General features: G+C 39.7%; 1 protein-coding gene across 6 annotated transcripts in view; it reads right to left on the bottom strand.

Annotated features, from left to right (window-relative positions):
• Positions 1-27,968, bottom strand: part of FOXP1 (forkhead box P1) — a 401,475-nt gene that overhangs the window by 229,469 nt on the left and 144,038 nt on the right. For all 6 annotated transcript variants that reach the window (XM_055414316.2, XM_055414317.2, XM_055414313.2 and 3 more), the window contains one exon: positions 15,002-15,189. In XM_055414316.2, coding sequence (XP_055270291.1) covers positions 15,002-15,178 — 177 coding nt within the window. In that variant the 5' untranslated portion in view covers positions 15,179-15,189. The remainder of the gene's footprint in view (positions 1-15,001; positions 15,190-27,968) is intronic.

Here is a 27,968-nt window from a genome sequence, read left to right on the forward strand (position 1 = left end):
CTCACTGGAAAAGACTCTGAGGCTGGGAGGGATTGGGGGTGGGAGGAGAAGGGGATGACAGAGAATGAGATGGCTGGATGGCATCACCGACTCGATGGACATGAGTTTGAGTGAACTCCGGGAGTTGGTCATGGACAGGGAGGCCTGGCGTGCTGTGATTCATGGGGTCACAAAGAGTCGGACACAACTGAGTGACTGAACTGAACTGAAAATGACTCTCAGGACCTATGCAGAGGACTTTATATGACCTTACTTACCAGGGTTTTCTTCAGAGCTGGCATTTATAGTGCTACATTTAAGATATCCAAGAATTAATTCCAGGGACACATTGGTAAGCATTTAGAGCCAAAAGAGGAAACCTTTTCCAAATTAGAAATAGGTTACTAATGCACTTAACATTAATTAAACATAGAAGAATCTAGGAACATTTGTCAAAACAGTGAACCAGCTAGCAAATCTAATTAACATGCAGTGTGGGCTGTATAGTGTTTTAATTTGGGGGTGGGGGTTTGGGGTGTGACACACATGAAACTGATTGCAGAATCATACAAACACACGTGTGTACGCACACTTTGCAGAGTGAAAGATGCTGGGATTTCATCAGACTTACAAAGGAGGGATCTTAAAATGGTGCAAAACATAAGAATGGTGGAATTAAAGATAAGACCTATGGCAGAGAAATCCACCTGCCTAGAAGACTAAAGAGATTTTTCACTAAATGGGAGATAAGTCATCTGATAACAAACTTAGAAACAAATAAGATAAGAAAAGAAATAAGTGTGAAACAGAGAAAATGCCGGGCCAATGTATTTTTCTAGAAAAGACCATCAGTTCATAAAAATAGCTGCATTGAGTAAAGATCTTCAAATCTGACAATTATTTTAAAATAAGGTCCTATGGTTCCAGTCATTCCAGCTAGATGATGAATAGACGTGAATGAGCTAAAATTCAATATAAAAATATGTGAAATATGGACACCACCAAAGAAATGACCAGTCTTGTCAGCCCTCATCTAATCTCTGGAAATCATACACTCAACTCAGGCAATGGTCTGTATAAACAGATAGGCCCCGGACCATTTCCTGGAGACCAATCAATTCGGATGCTGGCATCCAGAATAGAAGGACCTCTGCTTATGATATGCCCCCAGGCCTTCTACAATAGAAGACCATTCTCGCTACTCCCCAAATTAAAAATGACAAAATAGCAAAGATACATCTCTTGGCAATTTAATATCTAAGTCATAATCCAAATCCACATATCTCAGTATATACCCTCTATCCGTTATCTCCTGATTGAAAGAGTTAAACTAAATCTGCTGGTGTGCACATACTGAGTTACTGTTTCCTCAGTTTTATCAGTCTTCAAAGTTCCCACCAACACAGACACAAATAAACTCTTCCTCTCTGGGGAAGTCAAGAAACACTTGGAGTAACAGGCAAATTTGGCCTTGGAGCACGGAATGAAGCAGGGCAAAGGCTAATAGAGTTTTGTCAAGAGTATGCACTAGTATAGCAAACACCCTCTTCCAACAACACAATAGAACACTCTACACGTGGACATCACCAGATGGTCAACACCCAAATCAGATTGATTATATTCTTTGCAGCCAAAGATGGAGAAGCTCTATACAGTCAGCAAAAACAAGACCAGGAGCTGACTGTGGCTCAGATCATGAACTCCTTATTGCCAAATTCAGACTTAAATTGAAGAAAGTAGGGAAAACCACTAGACCATTCAGGTATGACCTAAATCAAATCCCTTATGACTATACAGTGGATGTAAGAAATTGATTTAAGGGACTAGATCTCATAGACAGAGTGCCTGATGAATTCTGGACGGAGGTTTGTGACATTATACAGGAGATAGGGACCAAGACCATCCCCACGGAAAAGAAATGCAAAAAAGCAAAATGGCTGTCTGAGGAGGCCTTATACATATCTGTGAAAAGAAGAGACGCAAAAAGCAAAGGAGAAAATGAAAGATATAAGCATCTGAATGCAGAGTTCTAAATAATAGCAGGGAGAGATAAGAAAGTCTTCCTCAGCGATCAATGCAAAGAAATAGAGGAAAACAATAAAATGGGAAAGACTAGAGATCTCTTCAAGAAAATTAGAGATACCAAGGGAACATTTCATGCAAAGATGGGCACAATAAAGGACAGAAATGGTAGGAACCTAACAGAAGCAGAAGATATTAAGAAGAGGTGGCAAGACTACACAGAAGAACTGTACAAAAAAGATCTTCGCGACCAAGATAATCACGATGGTGTGATCACTCACCTAGAGCCAGACATCCTGGAAGGCGAAGTCAAGTGGGCCTTAGGAAGCATCACTATGAAGAAAGCTAGTGAAGGTGAAGGAATTCCAGTTGAGCTATTTCAAATCCTGAAAGATGATGCCGTGAAAGTGCCACAGTCAATATGCCACCAAATTTGCAAAATTCAGCAGTGGGCACAGGACTGGAAAAGGTCAGTTTTCATTCCAATCCCAAAGAAAGGCAACACCAAAGATGTTCAAACTACCACACAATTGCACTCATCTCACACGCTAGTAAAGTCATGCTCAAAATTCTCCAATTCAGGCTTCAGCAATACGTGAACCGTCAACTTCCAGATGTTCAAGCTTATTTCAGAAGAGGCAGAGGAACCAGAGATCAAATTGCCAACATCCGCTGGATCATGGAGAAAGCAAGAGAGTTCCAGAAAAACATCTATTTCTGCTTCATTGACTATGCCAAAGTCTTTGACTGTGTGGATGACAATAAACTGTGGAACATTCTGAAAGAGATGGGAATACTAGACCACCTGACCTGCCTCTTGAGAAACCTATATGATGGTCAGGAAGCAACAGTTGGAACTGGACATGGAACAACAGACTGGTTCCAAATCGGAAAAGGAGTACGTCAAGGTTGTAGATTGTCACCCTGCCTATTTAACTTATATGCAGAGTACATCATGAGGAACATTGGGCTGGAAGAAGCACAAGCTGGAATCAAGATTGCCGGGAGAAATATCAATAACCTCAGATATGCAGATGATACCACCCTTATGGCAGAAAGTGAAGAGGAACTCAAAAGCGTCTTGATGAAAGTGAAAGAGGAGAGTGAAAAAGTTGGCTTAAAGCTCAACATTCAGAAAACTAAGATCATGGCATCTGGTCCCATCACTTCATGGGAAATAGATGGGGAAACAGTGAAAACAGTATCAGACTTTATTTTTGGGGGCTCCAAAATCACTGCAGATGCTGATTGCAGCCATGAAATTAAAAGACACTTACTCCTTGGCAGGAAAGTTATGACCAACCTAGACAGCATATTAGAAAACAGAGACATTACTTTGCCAACAAAGGTCCGACTAGTCAAGGCTACGGGTTTTCCAATGGTTATGTATGGATGTGAGAATTGCACTGTGAAGAAAGCTGAGCACCAAAGAATTGATGCTTTTGAACTGAGGTGTTTTAGAAGACTCTTGAGAGTCCCTTGGACTGCAAGGAGATCCAACCAGTCCATCCTAAAGGAGATTGGTCCTGGGTGTTGGAAGGACTGATGCTAAAGCTGAAACTCCAATACTTTGGCCACCTCATGCGAAGAGTTGACTCATTCATTGGAAAAGATTCTGATGCTGGGAGGGATTGGGGGCAGGAGGAGAAGGGGACGACAGAGGATGAGATGGCTGGATGGCATCACCAACTTGATGCATATGAGTTTAGGTGAACTCCGGGAGTTGGTGATGGACAGGGAGGCCTGGCGTGCTGTGATTCATGCGGTCGCAAAGAGTCAGACACAACTGAGAGGCTGAACTGACTGAGTCGCTAAATTGTGTCCGACTCTTTTGCAACTGTAGCTTGTCAGGCTCCTCCATCCATGAGCTTACTGAACATTTATTGATTAAATCACGTATCTGTTGGTTAGTCAGATCCATCTCTTCTACAGCTTCACGTGCTTTGAAGTTTTTATTGCTATTCAATTCACATGTTTACATCTTGTTCTAGGCCAATTAGACTATGAATTTTATGAATACAGGGACACATTCAGGATAGTTCTTTGCATCTTCTAGCAACCATGGGACTACAAATATACGCTACCTTGCTTTGTTAATTTTCTCTGGCAGGAGAACCGTGACCAAAGAAGCCCTCTGTTCGAGCAATTCATTCCGCATCTCACTCTCATTTCCTTAGCAAGATGGCTGATTATTCTTCTAAGCAACAATTTTGTCAAAACTTTTCATTTGTAAGATATCTTTAGTTAAATGATTAGAAAGCAACCCATACAGGTATGATGACAGTCACATGTTAATTTTCCGTTTCAGAAAAGGCAAAATAAGTCAAATTATGAGATAAATACATATATCAATAAACGTACACTTTAGGGAAAAAATGACGAAATGATCCTTCAGTTTTGTTACACGATACAATAAAGTAAGAACATTATTTTGGAAGGCAAATCTTGCTATATCTGCCATTCGCTAATCCAGGGGGTCAACAAACTTTTTCTGGTAAGGACCAGATTATAGGCTTTATGAGCCATACATTCTCCATGCAACAACTCACCTCTGCTGTGGTAGGGAGAAGGCAGCCACAAACAAGAGAAAAAAGGGAAATATGGGGCTTTCCTGGTGGCTCAGTGATAAAGAACCCACCTGCCAAAGCAGGAGACACGGGTTCGATCCGTGATTTGGAAAGATCCCACATGCCACAGAGCAAGTAAGCCCGTTCGCCAGAACCACTGAGCCCACGTGCTGCAACTACTGAAGCCTGCAGGCCTTAGAGCCCGTGCTCCACAAGAGGGGCCACTGCAGTGAGAAGCCTGTGCACTCCAACTAGAGAATAAGCCCAACTCACACAACTAGAGAAAAGCCCACGTACCATCAAAGACCTAGCACAGCCAAAAATATGAAGAAAAAATGTGTTTAAAGGGGGGTGGGGATGGCCATGTTCCAATTAAAAAAATCTTTATTTCAAAGAGGAGGTAGTAGACCAGATGTGTAGGATTTGGCCTTCTGCCTTAGCTTACCAATCCTCAGTATGGTCTGCCAGCTCAACACACTGCCTTTTACCTAGAGTTTACCAATAAAGGTACTGACTGAAAGGCTGAGAAACAAGTTTAAAATAATTCCAGAATGCAATCCCGCAAATTATAATTGTGAATCACTACATTATAGAATATCACCTTGACAATAATAACGGGGAATATCACATCCTCAGTTGATGCACACTGCTTCCCCTCTTATGACACGTTAATGGTACAGTGTATCTATACATAAATGCACACAGCATATCCATGAAATACACTGCACAAACTTGAGTAAGACAAGTGCAAATCTAATAGGATAAATCAGCAGGTTAGGATAAAAACGCATGTTGCCAAGGCATTTTCACTGAGAACCTTGGCAGGTTGGATTTCTATCACGTGGAAATGGAAATATCACTATGAAGAGGGGAAACAATGAGGCAAGGTAAACCATACTATCACAGTATTATTTATCATACACATTAGGACCAAAAATAGTCAGGAAAGAATGAACATTATGTCATTCTCTCCCACCCTTTAACCTTGAAAAGGGTGTTGAGTTCACAGAGAGCATAACAAGAGTCAATACAAGAGGCTATAAAAATGGAGCTACTTCTTCCTGTGCTTCCCTGAGAAATTAACACACTCATCACAACAATAAAAGGCTACTTTCACCCTGTTCTAGGAAGTTACATTCTATTTTATTAAATTTTTCCAAAACTCTTTCTTCCTTTGATTCTAAGAAGCCTGGCTCTGCTGTTGAGAAGCAAAAGACATTTTACGCACAATTTTCCTCTACTAGAAGAGGTATATTGTGCCCTTCAGTGAACATAAAATTGATATTATCATCTCTTAGTTTATATCTCACTACTTAACCTTCAGATTAAAAGTTATTGGATTTGAATGACTAAGAAGACATCATGTCACCTTCCCTTCAATGTGGAGAGAGGGGTGTTGGGGGCAAGAAAAGGTACAATGTTAAAATATCAATTTAGATCAGCTGACACTTTGCCTTTTTTGACAAGCGACAGTGATACTGACAATTACATATGGTTGCCTGGATGAGAAACTGTGTAATAAACAGTCTACTTTAGGAAACTTTGCGGAAGATCAATCTGCATCAGGAAATTCATTTTATTTTGGGTAAAGAAGGCACAGTCTAAAAACAGGAATAAAAGAGTTAATTCAGAGAGAATCTTAGACTTATCAACTTCACAAAATAAAAAATTTCTAACCCCTCCAAAGCCTGTATTTGCACTGTCAGTTTATGTAGAAGATACTGGAAAATACTCTCTCAGGAAAGATTAAAGGGGAAGAGCTTCCTTCCCTCCATCCATCTCTATGCAGGACTCAACTTCAACTCACAAACACGGCTTGCTCCCCCTTAGCAGTTGAATCTATAACCCCTAAATGGGTTTTCCAATAGCACCAGATGTTTAATAATTACAGAGTGTATTTTACCAACAAAGGAAACACAACAGGCACCCTCTTCACCTTAAAACAAAAAAATTATTCATTCTAAGAAGCCTGTGTCAATAAGAGACACTTTATCAAAGGTCTAACTTGGTAGTTTTGTTCTCTAAGAGAGATAAGCGCATTCTCTGATCAATAGGAACATAAGCAGTTTATCAGCACTTCCCATGTGACTTCTAGAAGATATACTCATTAGTAAATAGCATAGGCTAAAGGGAAAATATTTGATAATTTTAATCTGAATAAACTTATACAATCAAATAGCAAGACTGAGCGACACAGGAGGGTGTCTTTTTTCTAAACAGCCTTTCAACAGAGATTTTTCCAAAATAAACTCACTCTTTATGTACAAATTATGTTTGTGCTTTCTTTATCATATCATAATAACTGATTAATGATGAGTGGAAAGGAGCTTGCCTTCTCCTCCTGCTGCCCTCCTCTCTCTTTTCCACGGAGAACCATAGTGCCCGTCAGATTGGAAATCCTGAGTCACCCCTCACAGTTCCACTCCTCGACACACTCACGTCTCCTGTTTTCAAAAGGTGCTACTGATTTGCCAATTCACCCCTGAACCCCCTCTGGTGACCCAGGCCTTCCTTTCTCTTTCCATTTCATTCATTCACAAAGTCAGAGGACTGTTCTCTACCCAGTACGGTGCTCTGTGCTGAGGAACACAGAGGGATGAGAAAGGCTCATCCTTGCCTTTATGCAGCTGACAGCTGACCAAGGGCTTCAAAATCAGGAAGAGAAATGCAGGGAATAAGGCGGGGTCAACAACATGGCACCCTCGGATTCAGTCAGGTGCTCTGTGACCTAAATGGATGGGATGGGTGGGATGGGAGTGGGAGGAAGGCTCAAGAGGGAGGGGAATGTACGTATACGTACAGCTGATTCACTCTGTTGTATAACAGAAAAAACACTGTAAAGCATTTATATTTCAATTTTTTAAAAAAAGCTACAAGCAAAAAAGATTTGGGAAAAAACCAAACGAACAATACTTAGTGACATGGAAATTACATAAAATTTGAATTTCAGTGTCTATAAATAAAGCTTTATTCCAACACACACACACAAAACCAAAACACCAAACCAAACAAACAAACAAAAAACCATGGCATCCTCAATGACATGAAGCAAGGGTTAGTGTCCCATTACTAAATCCAGGACCAACAGCAATGGCCTTGTCACTGCTATTCATCTTTCCGGAATCTCTTTCCTGCCATGCCAGGCCCAACTTTCTCTTTTACTATCAGTCCACCTCCTCTTGTACACCCTTTCTTTCAGCTTGGAAACCTCCCCTGGCTTAGAAACTCAACTTTCACACAAAATTAACTCTAACCACCTTCACATCAGTCTCAGGCTTACTCATCAGGCTCCAACCAAATAAACTCCCAAGTTACTCTCCCCTGCTTCCCCAGCACCTCACCCATGTGTGGTCCTCACATTTCCTTACACATAGGCGTGGCATCGTAGCGATTAAATGAAAACAGGAGAATAAATAACCTCAAGAAACTGAAAGCTAAGAAAAAAGGTTAAATGTCCTGTAGTCCATTTAGTAGCGACCTGGACCAAAACTGAGTCGAGGCCAGTATGTGAAACTCTCTTAAGTAAATTTTCTTGTGAGAGAGCAGGGAAAAAAAAATCGTTTCATTTCCACAAACCAAGTCAAACACAGTATTTAGCAAAGAGTCTCTGGAATGTTACAAGTAACACTTCATAATTACAATAGATTTGAGTTCAAAGACCAAGTGATGAAAAGAAACTTTCTAATACAGGGTTCAATTCCCTATATAAACTTCCTTTCTGCTGCTCCATCCACCACTTGCATTTATATTGCTCTTCTACTTTGTCATAAAAGCTGTCACCTTCTAACCCTTTTTATCAAGCAATCTATGCACTAGCTAAAAGTACACTAGACTCCATCAGGCGAGCTATAGGTTTACATTACACAAACATACCAATTCTGCCTGTTCAGCACTAGTTGTCAATAAAGGCAGGCACTTGCAAAACAGCAAAGTAGGTTACCTGCCTTCAGAGAACAGATAGGAGCCTGCCAGTTTTGCAGAACAAACTCGTTGCAATCACCAAAGCTAATGTGTCAACAAATTACCATTAAAGTCATTCCTCCTGAAAGTTCAAAAAGAGATTTCTGACTACGCAAGAGACAGGGAGTAATTTTTTTTTTTATTAGCTCACAGGTCAAGACTGAAAATTACCTTCTCAAAGTAGCAATGCTTTTGCTTCAAGTCAAGAGGGTACACTTCACTCATAATGAAAAGCAGCAACTGGGTTTCTATTACCATGCTCTCATATGTACATGACGCGCTTTTTTTCCCCCCATTTCCTGGTCCATCTTAATTTTCAATGGACAGATTAATGACACACAACTGCTGTTCAGAAATTAGAACGTGAAAGAACTTCATACAAGGTTCAAAGTCTGCATCACATAAATCTCTGACAACAATATTTAGATGGAAGGCAGGTCGAAACAGCAGAGGAGAGAACTAAATTTAGCATTCAGGGTGAAAGATGCCTTTTCCAGAAATAGCCACAAAAGGAGCTGAGAAAAAGTATAAGTCTGTTATTTTGTGCCTGCCTTTTCTTTATTTGTCAGAATTATCAGAATTCCTGTCTCTGTTTCATTTTAATCTGTTTGGTTTTTGCTAACATTTTGGTGGCACTGATTCCTATAAAATGTTTGACCATCACTATGTTCTATAATATCTGAACTTTACCTTGTATCTTCAAAGAGTCTATCTGAACAGAGCAATTCCTTTAAAATTTCTTAATTTTATAATTTAAAATTATAGCATGGGTCTTTACCCACTACTGAAGGAAGGTGCTGGCTCTTATCATAGTCCCCAGGTCCATGAGGGTATTCAATAAATGAGTAATCTCAAGACTTCTCTGGTGGTCCAGTGGTTAAGACTTTACCTTCCAATGCAAGGGGTGCAGGTCTCATCCCTTGTCAGGAAGTTATCATCCCAAATGTCTCACAGCCAAAAAAATCAAAACATAAAATAGAAGCAATATCTTAACAAATTCAATAAAGACTTTAAAAATGGGCATCAAAAAATCTTCAAAAAATATGAATAATCTCCTCTCCTGTATTTTATTCTGAAAGCTTCCCTCTTAGGACACAGACAAGCTGAACGTATTTACCCTTCCAGTGGCATCCAAAGACCCTCCCTTTTGAGACACAGTCCCTGCCTGCTATGGGAAAGTCCACTTGAGAGGATTCCGTAGAAAGTTCATAAGAAATCATTTTGAAAGAAAAAAACAGAATGACAAGGCCAAACTGGCAACTGATAGTTCATCTTTGCATCTATAGATCTATACCTAATCACCCAGGCTTTTCTCCGTACAAGGGGAAACAAGGCCAAAGATGACCAGTGGCATTTAACACAGCCCTCCAGAGGAAGATGCAGAAGGAAAAGAAACTAAGGGAGGGTCCCTTTAATACATGCTTACTGCCCATCCAAACACTGACAGCTACTTCTTCCAGGCATTGTTTACCACAGAGGCAGTTACAATTTGAAACACTGGAAGGACATTCTTCCAGTTCTGCTTAATACCCACCCACCAGTAACTTCAGTAACAAACACTAGAGGAAGGGATTCGTTCTGCCATCCTGACAAGGAAGAGAATTTCTGAGTGTCTCTGGTCCTCTGTAATGACTAATCTTTTACTTCCTTCAAGGGCTCATTGGCAAAATTCAACCCAATGGATCCTCCTCTTTCTCTTCTGTGATCTTGCAGAAGTTCCTTGTTCTTTCTACTTTTTTACCTCCTTAATAGTCACCGAATGTTTCTCTTTTTCTTTTACATTATTAATGTGAAACATGTACCTTAAACCGAATGTCAAAGAAGCTATAGAAGTTAATACATCACTTAGCCACAACTCTCCAAATAATATAGTTTTGAATTCCACATATAGTTTTCTTACTTAAATGTCCTTCTCACAGACTACTTCTAAACTGCTCATCTCATATAAAATGATAACCACACCTAAAAACTCCAGCAACCAAAGCTCTCCCTACATTGATTTGTAGACAACAAAAGTGCCAGGTGGTACCCCCCAAAAAGAAAAGAAAGCCCACCATTAAATGGAATGTTGTTAAGAAATCACTGTTTTATTTAACAGCTATTCATTTTTATTGAATAAACATTTTCTAGTATGCATTCTGTTAATTGACCTGACAGCATATGCTGTATATGGAGAAACTTCTAAACATTATGCTCTATGTAATATGCTTATCTGAAAAAGCTCTCATTTGCAGCAATATGGAAATAAAATTCTGCTTTCTAAAATTCAAGACTTTTAAAATGCATTAATCCACACAGTTTGTGAAATTGCTCTGGACATTTTAAAATCCTTCCTTTAAGGGAAAAAAAAAAAAACTTTAGTAACTGGTAATAGTATTTGTTGCTGAGTTTCATAATGGAGTAGTCAATATCCAGTAGAGAACTTTTACAGACCTGGAAATGGGGCAGGCATAATAGGAAATAAAAAGCAGTGATGGGATTGGGTAAAGAATTATTCAAGAGCTAAAAGAAAATGTTCAGAAACTCTATCAAATTATATTATTAGAAAACTATTGTTATAATAGTTTCATGGTCCAGATATAAGGAGAGTTGAAGCATTACAGAATAATACATTTAGTTTTAAGGAAGGGAGCCAGTTTGTGAGTGTGTGGGTGGGCTTCTCCAGCTAATGGTAGCCCCTCTCCTTGGCTGATGGCTTCTGAGTGATGATGGCAACGTCCAGACCAGAATCACCAACTCCACTGCCTAGAGGGCACAAATCAACCGAGGTACTGGGTGGGCACTCAGGCCAACTGTAGGGCTATGGGCTCCTTGGCTTGGTAACAATTCATCTCCCAACAACGGTTACCCTTGAAGGAATACTGCCCATGGTTACCAGATCAGATTTTTCAAGAGAAAATGGAAAAGCCAGATTTCCCCCATTTCTCTAGGTTGTCAACAACATAATTAAAAGACAGCAAAAGCAATTCTGTCTGGACCCAATTTAGCCAATCTACAGACCAAACCCAGAAGAGAAGCCACTCACTCCACAGAGAATCTTCGTGAAAGCTCTCCATTCTGAAAGGGCACTTGTTCTCATTCGTAATTATCTTTGGTAACATGGATCAAAGGTGGAAAGGCTTGCATTTATTTATTTTAAATCTTGGCACTAGGTAAAAATTCTCCCTATACTGTCAATGATTGCACTGGAGCAACTGGAAAATCCTAGAACATTCAGTTTCATACACAGCATAATTAACTCATTTTTATACCAAGCCTTTTAAGCCAGATCTTTTTGTTCCATGGACTTCTAACATATTTTACAGTTCTAATTCTCTTCCAGTGTCCTACATTAATCAAAGCTGTAACCCCTGTTGTCTTTGTACTACAGAATCAGAATGTGCCCCTGGCGAGGAATGGGGGAAAAGTCAACAGGAATTAAATTTCAGTGCAACTGTTTACTCAACTGTGGCCTGCAGTTATTGAAATTTTATCCGTGGTTTTGTGTGACTACCGCAGTAATGAATTCAGCATGGCTGTGATTTTCTCACTGCTGGTATTCTCACTTCAAGTAAAAACCTGTAGAATAAAAATGACGAAAACAACCCATGTCCATCTCGTTGACGTTCAGATAACTACAAACTGTTTAACTGTTGCAGTTTCAGTCTGGAAGAAAACTGATAATACGACTCCCATAAAACTTTCTGAATCCTTTTTTTTCCCTTATTTCATCTACAGATTTTCTTTCTCCCTAACAACCTGTTAAGCGCCTCATCGTACACTTAAGGAAGTCACACAGCTGTCAGTTGTTTTATTTTAAAAGACTCAAAAGGCCTGCCAACCACAATATATGGAGTTTCAGGCACAATGATAGACCCAACTGCTTTCTTCCTTCCCAAAACATATCAGAGGCAATTAGAAATAAAATTGTTATAAAAATGTTAAAAGCACTCTGAAGTACAATCAAAAGGTATTGACCTGTATATCAATTACCCAAACAACATATTCCCTAAAAAGTGGTCAGAGCCAAGATAAAAGAGGGGAGACATTAATAACTAATTTTGCGGCTGATGGTTTTCAAGGAAGATGCTGTTAAAATGTACATATACGTGTGCAAAATAATTCAGAAGGAGAAAAACAAATATTGTACATTAATGTATATATATGGTATTTAAAAAATGGTACCGATGAACCTATTTGCAGAGCAGGAGACATCAGAAGAGAGACAGGGTGGGACGAACTGAGAAAGCAGCACTGACCTATATGCGCTATCATGTGTAAAACAGAAGCTAGTGGGAGGCTGCCATATAACACAGGAAGCCCAGTCTGGTGCTCTGTGATGACCGAGAGGGGTGGGATGGGCTGAAGGTGGGAGGCAGAGACTCGAGGGAGGGGATATGCTTAGAGTTATAACTGCATCATGCTGCTGTACGGCAGAAACCAATACAACGCTGTAAAGCAATAATCTTCCAATTAAAAAATAAACTAATTTTTTAAAAAATGAATGTATATTACCTTCTTCTGTGCGGTCAACTTGTGGTTGCTGTTAGTGGGGTAGGGAGGGAGGGGTGTGTATGTGTGTGTCTGTGTGTGTGTGGCATAAAAGTAAAGTTTTTGGCTGGCTTATGACTTTGAGATAGTGGATGATTTTCAGATTTTTAAATAAAAATCAGAAGATGTTAATTTCCCATTTATCCATTGACATGCTCTAAATACTAATTACTCTGTGTTCATACCACATCAGGCCACGGGGTCACAAAGAGTCAGACACAACTGAAGTGACTCAGCATGCACTCACGTATATCACATCAGTCAACAGCCCCACTTCAACTGCTCCATAAAGAAACAGTTGATCCTGGCCTCTGTTTGGTAAGGGCACAGAAAATGGCAAACCAAATTCCAACATATTTCCAATATAACCACAAATATCTGAGAATATCACACGAACAAATACACACACAAATACATGGATCCCTTTCTACCACTGACAGGTCTTCTCACCAATGTCACTGGTTAGGATTTGGCCATTTGCACTACTGCAAATACCCCAAGTTTACACACAGTCCATATCATAAATCCCAGCTGATCTGATGCCCAGGAAGCAGACACTATTGAATTTGAGTTGCCACTAAAAGACAGATCCAATCACTCCAAGTCTCTTTCTCTCTTTTCTATTTTTTCCCTATAGATTCCACTGTCTCAAGCTGGTTCCAATGGTTTCTGACAGACTAACAAGCTAATGATTCCTTACTGGTAAAAATTCTTAGAAAGGAGAAATTAATACATGTTTTAGAGACCGTCAGATGCTATATCCCTAAACCAGGAAGGGACTGACTTAGTTTCTCTGCTATAGATTCCAAGAAAATGGTTTGAGAAAAAGTTTACATTTTTCCTTCTTTCCCCCAACCCCCAACAATGTGTTTCATTCAGAAAGGGTCAAAGATTTACCATTCTTTTTTCACCTTTTTTCCAAATTACTTTGTATTTGATAAATGAATCAAACACTAAAATGGAACAAAAATCATTCATGATTATTAACAAAAATGTACACTATTTCCTAATTCCAAGAGAGGCTGTGAAAACAATGCTTATCTTCAAGCAAATGCTATTTACTTACTTGAATTTGCATCAACACTTTGGCCAACCAGCAACATTCACCTTGTCACGCCCTTTACCATTTGTAAATATTTTACCAGTCAATCACAGTTACCCATATAAATGCCTACAAAGGATATAACAAGAACGGGTATGTCCCAACTCGTGATCATTTGGGGTAGCCACCAAAAAGAGATACTTTAAAACAGTAATAAGATTTAGTCACAACAAGAATGGGTATGTCCCAACTCGTGATCATTTGGGGTAGCCACCAAAAAGAGATACTTTAAAACAGTAATAAGATTTAGTCACATACCAACTGCTGTATGGATATAAGAAACATTTGCAAGTGGCCTATCTCCCTAAACTCTCCTGCATTATTGATGTCTTGTTATCTACCCAATTTTGCTTGGGTATTTCTCCTTACTGCTACTCTCCTGTTTCACCTACTTTTCTTGCTTATAGCCCTTGTTTCTCCTGTATCCTTGACCCTTATTTGTTTCCTTCTTCCTAAGGCTTAATAAGTCTGTTTATCATTTGTTTTTTTCTTTTTAATCAAGCATTAGGAACCATTTCTCCAGAGATTCGTTTTATTCCAAGTAGTTAAACTTTAGGCTGGCATATTAGGGGCTCCACAGAAGTGGCCAGAGGTCCACCCAATCTCACTTTCAACAACCATTCCCCAAGACAGAGGGGCCTCCTAAGACTGAAATGACAAAAGCTTGAGAATTTGTTTCTTAAAGCCAATGGCTGGGGCCCTGGCGCACTAGTGGCTTAAAAGATGCTGCGTACAGTCAGAGAGCCAGGTGAGTATCAGACGCTCACACTGGTCAAGCGTGCGGTGAAACAGCAGCATCTGCACCCACCTCCCTCCACAGCCCGCCTCCAGCGCACGGTACCTGCTGCTGCTGCTGCACATGGGCCAGATCGGCCGTCCCCACGTCCACGGCCGGCGTCTCCCCGTTGGACCGCCCTTCCCGAAGACTGCCGCACTCTAATAAGTGGTTGCCGCCGCTAGACCCATTCTGGATGGCTGAACCGTTACTTTTTGTCTCAGTCCCAGATTCTTGCATCATGACTCAAAAACCTGATTTGCAGGAGGGAGCCAAGGAGAAAGAAAAAAGCAGCTGTTAGCACAGTTGTTGTACATAAGGAGAAGGGCCCTGCCTTCAATGTTGCCAAAATCTGTAAACAGTTGTCATTTTCTTTCACTCAACTTATCCCTTATTAGTGGTCCAATAGTCTAGTTTCTGAAAATGGAACTGTTGGTCCAAATTCAAGTTTTAAAGGACCCACACTGTATAGCACAGGGAACTCTACCAATACTCTCTAATAGCTTCTATGGGAAAACAATCTGAAAAAGCACAGATATATGTATGTGTACAAGGGAATCCTTTGCTGTACACCTGAAACTAACATAACATTGTGAAACAACTATACGCTAATAGAAAACAGAAATTAATTAAAAACTTTAAAAGAAAAGCAAATTCAACTTTTAGTAGTATTGTTCTATGTATGCCATCTTTTTCCTCAGGAAAACAAAAACAAAAACAAAAACACTGTCAGATGAACTTAGAATTTATGGGTAAATTCTTGTGATTATATCTGGATGTTTTGCTCAAAAACCAGTAAGTCATCTCATTCAGTGTATTAGGTGTAACATTTAATTTTAGTATGTATAGGCTCTGTATGATGTATTACCATCTTAGAGAAGTATTTTCCAAATGCAGTCTATCAGGAGATAACGCACCTTAGCAAGAGGCCCCCTGAGGTATTAATTCATGCTAAAACCCTTACAGTCAAAACCCCAAAAGCGCTGTAAAGATTCACACTCCCTGGAGTCATTCAAGTACTGGAACTTTTTAAAACTGGCCATTCCAATAAGATAGGCTACTTTGAGAGACGGAGGGGGAAGTCATAACTTTTCAGAGGCTAAATAAATTGACTCTTGTCTTTGTCTTATGATTAAAATTGTCCTGAGAAGTCCCATTCAGAGTTACGTGATTCTCATACTGAATTCCTAACGTCTGGTCTGGTTTAAGGTGTGAAAGGTCTAGGCCCTCTTATGTTTATTTTGGAAAAAATGTTGCCTAGGCAGATTAAAAAAAAAAAAAAGTTCTGAATTTGAAAGTGTAAAGTGCAAGTTGCTCAGTCATGTCCAACTCTTTGCAACCCCATGGACTATACAAGTCCATGGAATTCTCCAGGCCAGAATACTGGCGTGGGTAGCCTTTCCCTTCTCCAGGGGATCTTCCCAACCCAGGGATCAAACCCAGGTCTCCCACATTGCAGGCAGATTCTTTACCAGCTGAGCCACAAGGGAAGCCCAAATTTGAAAGTACTAAACATCAAAAAATTTTTAAAAGATATATATAAAGGATTGCATAAAGGATCATTATAGCAATACCCCCTTTATCCACAGCGGATACATCGCAAGATCGCGAGTGGGATCTTTTCAGACACTATGATCACAACTTCTGTTGTTCAAAGTGTAAGAGCAAAACTAGTATGCCCTTCTTATTTCTTCATCACAAATTCATGGATAGAAGATTGGTTCTTCACCACCTGATTTTTTCTTTCCTTACTGAGAACTTTCACTTTTTCACATAAAGGAAGCACTTTATGGCTCCTCTTCGGCACATCCGAAGTGCCAGCATCACCAGTCTTGCACACACTTGAACACGAGCCCTGGGATACCTGGACACAACTGAGATGGCTCCTGAATGAAAAATGGGTGGGAAACACTGGGCAAAAGGATGATTCCAGTCCTGGGGAAATCGGAGCAGGATGGTGAGATGTCATCTCGACGAGCATGGTGTTGAATCTAAAACTTAAGAATTGCTTATTTCTGGAATTTTCCATTTAATATTTTCAGACTGAGGAAAACAAACCTCAGAGAGTGAAGCTGTGGATCGGGGGGCAGGGTGACCGCTTAAGACAAATTCAGTCTGACGTCAGAGCTTTTAGCTCTGTGTTTCCTTAAAGCTGAGGTAAAGAAAGGGCCAAACAATGAACATTTTAGGGTCACACTCCAGGCTGAGAGGCCAGACACAAACAAAAATCACTAAAGAGAGATGGTAATTCAAACATCCAAGCTAAGGAATGCCCAAATAATTAAGACAACTGGGAAATACCAATCTTAGATAAAAGGGCAGAAAACTTTTACACAAATTGATTCAAATCATGGATGACACATGTACACAAAGTGTTACAGATTTCTGCCCCACAGATGAAACATGTGACAACAACGTGCAATTGTAAACACTCTGGGTATCTTTATAGGAGGTCGTCTTCCTGTAAGACACTGGTTTAAGTCTGTTCTATACTCACACAAAAACAACTGGAAAACTTAAAACCAGAAAAATCCATATCTTTTTTCCTTTCCGTGGATAGTATAATCCAAAGCAATGACAAATTTCATAAACCTAGAAGACACACACACACACACACATTAAAGTTAATCCAATTCTGAACTGGATTAAGCATGGCATTTTTTGTTAACAGGTGGAAAACAAACTCAGACACAACAGCTGATTCACTCTTGTCTCTTTAGATCACATATTTGAGTGATTATAGTCCTTTAAAAATTGCATTCATATCTTACTGTCTGCAGAGTGAAGAATCTACCAAAAAAGAACTAAAACTTTAAGATGCAAGGACCAGGCAAAGCAAGTATCTAGTTCATCATTAAAAAAAACCACCAAATTTCTGAAATATAGGTATTTTTTTGCCCCCCAACATTTTAGTTTCTGTCATAAACTTTCCCACATGTACAGAAGCTAAGAAAAAAAAAAGTGTTTAAGGAAATAGTTGTTTTAGTACTAAGCAAGGAAACCCATTTAGGTTTTAGGATATGTCACAAGCATATCTAAACAAAAAAAGAAAAAAATGTTTTTAACCTTCCAGAAAGCCTGTCCATATCAGGGGTTTCCCACTCCACAAGGACAATGTTTTTGTCTATACCTAAACTCTATACCTGCCCTCAGAATGGGACATATTTAGCCAAATAGCCTGTCCTTAGGAAGCAGCACTACAGGTAAAATACTGCTTTCAAGTCACGTTGACCATTGGGCTCCCAGATCTGAAGACAAGTGTCAAAGAGACTGACCCAGCTCCCTCTTCCTGGGTTTGACAACATCGTGGTGGGTGGAGTCAGAATAATATCCAACACACAATCTGATGAGAAGGTTTGCTCCATGCAGTTCCACAGAAGACTGCCAAGTCCTCCAGCACAAGTTTCACAGGCATCAAGCCAAGCAGCTTGGCTTGGGGACCAGGTTTGTGAGAGTGCAGGCTTTGGGATCGAAATTGCATAAAGGATTATTTTGGTCCGAGGATGTCCTTAATTAGTCAAGTGCTAACAGTAGTATGTTGGTTGGAAGATTTAAATTTTGCTATAATCTCCCACACCAATCAGGAGAAAACAGGTTTTTTGAAAAGCACATGTGAAAAAATGAGGAGTGTCGATGTCTAAGAATGTTTCTAACAATATCTGGGCTGGCAGCTTTTTCTTTCTATGGAACGTTTCAAGCCATTTAATAAGGCTTTCCTATTTGTATCATATGCACAAACTATAAAGCCCTCTGATGTACTTTTCAAACACAGAAGTATTCTATGAGGGAGAAAAGGCTATTCCCATTTTACATATAAGAAAACTAAACCTCAGCAAGTTAGGCAGACATGAACTTGTCCATTCCATAAAGGACAAGCAAATTTTCAATTTGCAAAGTCCTGCACTAGGTAGTGAATTAGGACATCTACACAAAGAAAATGGAGTCAAAACCCAAAAAGACAATGATGAAGGTGGCAGGTAGACAAGGAAAAAACACGTGAAGTACAAAGCTAAAGGTGTCACCACTGTACTTGAGGTTTTTCTACTGAGTTTTACAATTTTAGACTCAACTAAAGCAAGTCACAGAGAGGTATCTCTGTTCTCTGGCTTAGACTGCTGAGCTCTCTTCTTGGGTGCTTCTCACAGCACCTAGTGTGTGTGACCTCTGCCTCCCTCTGGGACGTCCTAGAACCAATGGTCTGCTTTGCTCCATGACAAACTGAAAACAAGAAAGGACACGCAATCATCCAAAGAGCCTAAACAGGAAAGGCATGGCACCTGAAGGTCATGGCCATGCCATACCACCTAACAAGTCCTTTCTCAAAAAACAAAAGCCAAACCTCCTCCAGCCTTCTCTGACTTCTCTGAAGGAGCTGGGCATGTTTAAATCACATATGATCCATTCAACATAACTGCACAAAAGCTGATGCTACAGTCGCACAGATGCCGGAAAGCTTACGAAAGCCAAAATGGCCTGCTTCTCATCTTACTTGGAAACATGACAGTGCTACTGATTTCAAAAGATCGATTTTTGTGCTGGAGCGACTTGTAGGAGGAATAAGAACTGAGTTTAGTGTGCTTATTTATTGTCGTTGCCAATAGAGCTGCTCTCTGGAAGTATTCTGGAAAATTCATAATGTCCAGGCCAATGTATTTATAGTAAATGAAAGCAATGCTTTCTTATTATGATTATTTCCTTGGTTACAGTGTTGATGCTGAAAATTTAAGGAAAATAAAACCCTTGTTATCATGCTTGTGAAAGATTTTAAGCTAACAAAAAGTTCAGTCTTGATTCCAGGGCAGTTAATTAAGGTTGACCAAGTCAGGCAGAAGTAAATTAACTTGGCTGATCAATTATTTATATGAAGCAGAATAAATGTCCTTAAAGAACTTGGTCTGTTCATGAAAGGATGTGTAAATTAAACTAAACATAGTTTTGTAAAATATATTTATATGTCTATGGGGAGAGAAGAAGAAAAGTTAACTGCAAGATCACTTTTTAGGAAAATGATTAAGTGATTACACAGTCCTTCTCCCACTCCATCCCTTCCCTTTTCCACACCCCCCTCAAATACCCGCTTTCTCATTGTTCATTCATGTGTGAGGAAGGAAGGAAAATGGTATGCACTTTGAAGAGACAAGAGAGGCTTTGAAAAAAAAAAAAAGGAAGGATGGAAAGGTGAAACGAAGGAAGTGATGGAGGGAAGGAGGACTAGGAGAACTCTACAAATGGAGAGGTTACGTGAGTGCACAAGCAGACCTCAGAGACACTGCAGGTCTGGTTCCAGACTATGGCAGAAAAATGAATATCTTAATAAAGCAAATAGCACAATAAAGTGAGTCACACACATTTTTTGGTTTCTCAGTGCATAGAAAAGTTACGTTTCTACTCTATTGTAGTGTATTAAGTGTGCAATAGCATTGTGCCTGAAAAAAAAGTATTCTGTTAATAAAAATACTTTAATTAAAAACCTTTATTGCTGAAAAATGCTAACCACCATCTGAACCCTCAAGAAGTTGTAATCTTTATTGCAATAGTCATATAAAAAACCACTGATTACAGAGCACTCTAATAAGTACAGTAATAATTTTTAAAATTTGAAATACAGTAAGAATGACAAATTTGTGATACCAAAACACAAAGTGAGTAAAATCTACTGGAAAAAAATGGGGCTGACAGACTTGGTGGATACAGGGTTGCCAAAAGCCACCAATTTAAAAAGGAAAATGCAGAGTCTGTGAAGCACAGTAAAGTGAAGTGCAATACAAAGAGGGTATGTCTGTATTTTCGAAATCTCGATCATGTGGCTGTGACCCCATTATCAGTGAGACTCCGCACAGGGTTTGCAGACGAGTTAAGAGAGTCAGTCAGCCTAGTTCTTCTTCGAAAGAAGTACTCTTTAAAATCCTCACGTTGCAGCATGAAGATTCAAAATCCTTAACAATCATTTCCACATGGTTCAGGAAAGAAGAAATAATACCTGACTGTATTAAGAAATAAAACCAGCACACACTTTCGGGTCTCATTAGATAAATGAACTATCCCCTTTAAATGTGTGAAGGATTTACCTCACCACACTATACACACCAAGGAGTTTAAAGGTGTGGCTGCTGCTGCTGCTAAGTCACTTCAGTCGTGTCCGATTCTGTGTGACCCCATAGACGGAAGCCCACCAGGCTCCCCCGTCCCTGGGATTCTCCAGGCAAGAACACTGGAGTGGGTTGCCATTTCCTTCTCCAATGTGTGAAAGTGGAAAGTGAAAAGTGAAAGTGAAGTCGCTCAGTCGTGTCCGACCCTTAGCGACCCCACGGACTGCAGCCTACCAGGCTCCTCCATCCATGGGATTTTCTAGGCAATAGTACTGGAGTGGCTTGCCATTGCCTTCTCCGGAAAGGTGTGGCTAAGGGGAACTTATTTCCCACCCATCGCAGTTCAATGGAGTGACCTGGGAAACTAACCCGCCTGGTACTCTCACTTCCTCTCATTCATCAGGGAATCAAACACCAAAAGCATCTAGATGGAAGTTAGGGCCTCCGTGTAGAAGAGGGGTCTACAGTTCCCAGAGAGAGACACAAGCTTCCTGATCCTTCACCCTTTACCTGGAAGGAGGCTACTGGGGCAGGTGGCAGTGAGGAGATACAGGGCCAGTGGGGCGTATTACAGGAAGCGGGTGAAGAAAGGGCAGGATGGAAGGGCCACAACTGGCTCCAAGGTACTTGCTGAATGACTGTCTACAACTGGCAGTCTCATAGCATACTCTCAAAGATAAAAGAAGGGGAGGAGGAAGATCAGGAGAAACAGACTGACCACACAGCTGGTTATTTTCTCCTCTGAGAGCACTTCCACAAACTGTCTTTGAACCCTTTAGACACACTTCTGTCCGTCCACTGACCCCACTAGCAGCAGTCCCATTTCATGAACAACCATCCAAGAGCCAAGTTAAGGTAGAGAAGTCAGAGTGCTAACTATGCTGTGAAGGCACCATCTCCCAAAACCAAATTTTCATAATTATAACAGAAAGGCGTAAATTTTCTAATGCATGGCAGTTCAAAAAGTAATCAAGGGAATGAGCCGGAGGGCTATTTTAATGTATGCAAAGCTAGTGACCCACAGTAAATGGGAAGTAAGCCACAATGAATACAAAGTAATGCATACAGACTGAAGTCCTGGTCTGATGAGGGACGGCTAAAATTAACACCCAATTAATTTCCGAATTGACAAACAAATGAAACCCATAAATCTACTTTCTCATTAATTTTCTCGTGGTATAATTTAAAGCAGTAATATGAGGGCAAAAATTGAGCATTATCCATCATAAATATCAAAAAGATAGCACTGTAACACCATAAATTATGCATATTACCTGTTGTTAAAAATGATTTATGTATTATCAACTTTATCATGCACTGTACGTGTCTACATCTATCTTTAAAAATATGGAATTTCATGTAGTACTTAACGAAGAAAAAGTTAAGGAGCAATGAAGTGGTCAAAAGCATCTTAAAAAAAAACCAAGTGGCGACTTATTTAGTCATATGGGAGCATCTAGGGTAAAACTGTAATCTTCATTGGTTCCAGGTTAGTATGGAGAATGTTATGCAGGTGATGGGCTGGGCCTCTCTGGGAGGAGAAATAAATAAGCTCCAGGAACATCCCTCCTATGAAGCACTGGCATTGGGGGATTAAAGGAGTTATTCCTCTCTCTGGCCTTCAAGAATGCAGGAAACACAGGGTTTGGTGTGCGAAAGGAATGGGTTCAGGCAACAATACAGTGGATGCATCTAGAGAGCCAGAATCCCTAACAACAGGGATTTGGTGAAACAAGGAATGGAGGTCAGTTGGTGAGAAACCTGAGATGAAAATTCTGTTCATTGTTAATAGGAAATAATAACAATAATACTGTAAAATTTATAATAACAGTAATAATATGGCTCTCTTAACCTTTATAGTGCAAAGGAGAGGAGAAAAAGAAATAGGAACTTTGTACTTATCAAACTAGAAGCACTTTATTTATCAATTAAATGGAAGAAGAAGCATTCCGATTAAAATGATTTCCTTCTGCACCTCTCCATCTCCATTTGTTTAATAAGAATTAAAAAGCACAAAATTCCTTGATCTCCAATTTGACTTTCAGACACGCCTTGCACATAATAGGAATCCAATATATAACTGCTGAATTTTTAACTAAACGATTACACAACAGAAAAATTCAAGTCCAATCTCTCAATCAAATGAGATCAAGGGCTTGTAGTCACCACCTTTTATGTTGCTTCTTTTAAAATATTCTGCTTCCTGTACTCAGGAATGACTAACTGTTTTGGAGTTCTAAAATTCAGAAAAGAACTTCAGCCATTAAATCATTTTAAGTCTTCACAGAAGTAAGATTGTCCCAGTTTGCTGAAAATGTAAAGATAATCAACCGATAAAAGACTCTACCAAAACCCATGGTGAATATGTAATACACATAAGGATAATTCAGAGGCATGGATATGGTAAATAACAGGATGTTTTATTTTCCCTGTAATTCATGACTTGGAAGAGAGTTAGTAGAATAAGGCTGAAATAAAATGATGGTCTTAACAACAACAACAACAAATGATTTCCCTTTTCTACCAGGTTTTCCGTGTGAAGACAAGGAACTTCAGCCTTTCAAGGAAAAGGCATTTCTGAACTTCAATTCCAGGGCAGCAAAACTTTTCAGGGAAACTATAGATGCCTCAGTCTCGTGACTTGCCATAACCAAACCTTCTGGAACACTGTACTCTTTATATTAAGAAGACATCAAGAAGGGCAGATAACGACATTCTAACCTCTTAAATGTTACAGATCTCTAATTTATATTTCTAGAGGTTCAGGGACCACTGTTTTTTTTTCTTCTCTCTCCCCATAGATGAGATTTTAGGTGCTGTAATCATAGCAACTGTGAGCAAAGTATAGAAGTAAGAAGCCGCTCCAGGAGACAGAAGTACAAAGTAGAATCCATACCCACTCCCTGACATATTAATCCAGACAAGCTCAAATAATTAAACAGAGCAAAAATGAGCCTTGCCAGTTCAGGACTAGGTTGTTTGCTTTGCCACAAGGAAGCCTCTGAAGCTTAAGGTATGACGGAGAGCCAGGTGTTCTGGGGAACTTAATTAAAATGCATTTTCATAGAACAAAACAGATTTTAAGTTTGAGAACTAACAAAGCCTACCGAACTTTAATCATTTGAACATTCAAACTGCTGCATTCTCAGAAAGAGTCTAATGGAATAAAGTGACCGACAACCAGGTCAGAATATATATTTTTTTCATTTCCATATTTTATATAGCTGAATATACACGGAGTCAGATACCTTACAGCAATTAATGACCAGCGTGTTTGATGACACACTTCACGTATCTCCCATTTCGCCTGTAGCACCTAACCGCTCTGGTGGCCAAAGTGAACAATAAGTTCATAGCAATCATGGCAGCTTTGTGAATGCAGGCCATCAGAAGTCTGTTGCTTGCATTTCTCTGTTGTGTGAAATGGACAATTATTTAATTTTATCCTTCAAAAACTCCACCTATGCATGTATATCCTTCTCCTACCAAAGTTACTCTCACAAAAAGATTAGCAGGCTTTTGCTGACATAAAAGACCACCATTTCTTGAAGGTCATGACCCCCTCAGCCTCCACCCTCAAGCCAGTGTGTGGTATATCCTTATAATTTACAGCAAACGCTAGCAGGCCCTGCCCAGTGTTGAAACACAAGGCAAAGTCAGAAACAGCAACAAACAGTAATTTAAAAAACAAAAACAAAGATGATGTGAGCTGAGTTTTTCTACTGTTTGCAAAACAGAACAAAGGACAGGCTTCTGTTGTGGTTGCCAGTGTCCAAGAGTCACACATATACCCCCTACAGATACCTCAAGCTGAATAGAGATACAAGGTCTGCTTTACTTAACAAGAGATGATATAAGCATAAATGCATTTTAAAGTGAGGCAGGTAAGTGCAACAGAGAATCAAAATACTAGTTTTTAAAAATATTATCACTGATATTAATTGTATGCTGTCCTCTCAGGATGTCTGTATAGTACAGGGAATTATTCAGAACATATTAAAATAAAAGTCTTCTTTTTTCAAACTTGTAGTATAGGTGTCACAGAGAATCCATATGGAGCCCACAGGACAAGACACAACACATAAAAAGACAAAATTCAAGGATTGTACCTTTCAAAGGTGACTGCCTTGTTCATAGCACTAGACTTTTTCTCTTAGACCTTCTAAGTCCTTGTTTGTTCCACAAAGAGTTTTCTAGTCATCTGATGTTCTATTACTGAGCTAGTGGCCTTTCAGGAGAGCTCTCTCCCTTCTGAAAAAAGCAAACAACTGCATAGATATCATTACACTAAGGAAATCTCTTAGAAAAACCAAACAACTCGCTAATCTCTCCAGCCCCTTCATCCAAGCAAAAGATAAGAAAAGCAAACCTAAGTCTGTTTCAACCACATTCCAGGGACAAGTTCCCCTTTTCTTTATCAAAATTCTAGCATGTAAGTTGTTTTTTTTTTTTAATGTGTGTGTGTTTTTAAAAACAGACCTTGCAGGATAAACTGCTGCTCACACCCGCAAACAAAGCAATATTTGTTTAATAACGATTGCTACCATGGGTACAGTAAACAAGGGGCCCAGCATTTGTGTTTATGAACAAACACATCATCTTACAAGAGTAATTTAACATTAACCAGGTGGAATAATCAACAGATTTCATAGGTGACACCAGGGGCAGGACTAATGTAAGCAGAGCTGGGGAGGAGAGAGGGGCCATTCTTTGGGAATCAAGGTCGAGGTAAATGCATTACAGAGTAAACAGCTGCAAAGAAGGCAAGGTAAACAAACAGTCATTCTTCTGACATTTAGAGAGGCAGAAAGGTTGTATGTTACACAGATCAGCTGCTGACCACCATGAAATCAAACCAGTTGGAGACCAGGCCTGCTTGTTTGCACAATGCCATGTTTGCTTATAAACAACAATTTGCAGTTACCAACCTCGCATTACTCATCATCATCTAAGCCAGAGTGAATCAAGTGAAATCTGGTTAACTCTTTACTGGTGACATTATTTAGCAATCAAAAAAAAAAAAAAAAGCCTGATCCCCACCCTTTAAGAAAAACAGGCTCCCCTACTTCCCTGCCCCAAATGAAAAACAAAACAAATAAAAAAAGAGTTCAGTCAATGCCCTTATATTTCCTCGCTTGTAGATAAAAATAAAACATCTACATGGTTTAAACTACTATAGGTTGGATATGGTAAAAGCTTTAAAAGACTGTGATGTTTTCATGCTTGAGTAACCATGCATTCACTTCCTGGGCTCATCTTTTATCAATGAAATATATGAGTCAAACACCGACCTGGAGCAGGAATGTTTTACCGAGAAGGAAAACCCTGATGTTACTTTCTCCCCCAGTTTCTTGATCCAAGATATCCTTAAGTTCACTGGATCCACAAATAGATCTGTAGCATTCTTAACCACCCAGCAAAAATCAAACTTTTGCCCTTTAAAAGACATTGGTTGATGTTACATACAAGTATGCAAGAGTTCACCTTGTCAGCATATCAAAGAAACCTTAAATCCTGGAAGCCAAGAGTGAATAAGTTTAATCTGTCCACCAACAAAGTATCACAAAGAAATGTTTTATGTTCAAAAATCTGTTTCATGTGTACTAACATGTTAAACAGCAGGCTGTATATCAAAAGAAAGTTATCACACTGAATCGGAGATGCTATATTTAAGTAAACAATTTGCAATTATAACACGAGTTTGGGAATCTATTTTACAGATACTTTAACATTAAACTACTTAATTTTGATACTTGTGAATAACATCTCTCCATTACTTAAAAGTTACAAAGCAACGACACACTGAAAGACAGTTTGATAATTTATCTATATCTTACATGAGAAAAAGAAAGTGAAGTCGCTCAGTCATGTATGACTCTTTGTGACCCTATGGACTGTAGCCTGCCAGGTTCCTCCTTGTTCCAGGCAAGAGTACTGGAGTGGGTTGCCACTTCCTTCTCCAGGAGATCTTCTCGACTCAGGGATTGAACCCTGGTCTCCGGCATTGTAGGCAGACGCTTTACCGTCTGAGCCCCCAAGGAAGTCCATATCTTAAGTACATATCTTACATGTACAATCAGTTAATTTTTAAAAACTCAGCATTATGTCAGTGCAAAGTACAGAAAAACACTGCTGGATATCCAAAGCAGAAATTGAAAATAAGAAAATGAAATTTGTAAAAACAACTAAAGACACACCTCAGAGGATTCTGGCAATTGCACTGGTAACGATTAGATTACTCAAATTTCTATCTCTGTCTGAAAAGCTTAACAAAATTATACTGGTCTTTCCTGGCCACCCCAATTCCTCGCTCTCAATTCCACTATAAACCTCCTAACCTTCTCTAGCAGCTGTTGTTCCCAGTTCCTGCTTCAATAACCTACTCTTTATTCTGTGACGCTCAAGTCACAAAGAAACAAGGATTTTCTTTTGTGTTTTTGTTTTGCTGTACTGTGGTTTGCTTCCCAAGTCCATCTCTGCTGACTGTCTCCTTTCCCCAAACCAACATAGCCCTTAAGGCCTCAGCAGTGTCTGGAGAAGAAATTTCCAAGGAGGGTTCCGTGCCATCAGAGGAGGGAATTTCTCAGGCTCATGAACCTGTTACCACCAAATGGACACAGGGGAGGGACATGGAGATGTATCCTTTGTCTGTCCTAGCAAGCCCTCTGGGGCTTGGGCCGTTCCACTGCCCTAGAGAAGAAAACTCAGCCTTGCTTAACTCTGATGATGCAACACTGGCGGCTGAAACAACTAACACAGAAACTCTTCCTCAAAGGCTTTGGGAATGGAACGTTCTGAAATTCCATGTTCACTGCTCTGTGTACAAGGCCGAGATACCTAGGAGACAGAGGTGCCTTATCCCGTGTCCCAGCAAAACTCAAGGGAGAAAAAAATGAAGAAGTAAAAGCATAATACTGTGATCTTCCATCCCTAGTTCCCATCTT

The sequence above is a fragment of the Moschus berezovskii genome, chromosome 24 (genome assembly GCF_049115385.1).
Source record: "Moschus berezovskii isolate FMDL1 chromosome 24, NW_MosBer_1.0, whole genome shotgun sequence".
NCBI lineage: Eukaryota > Metazoa > Chordata > Mammalia > Artiodactyla > Moschidae > Moschus > Moschus berezovskii.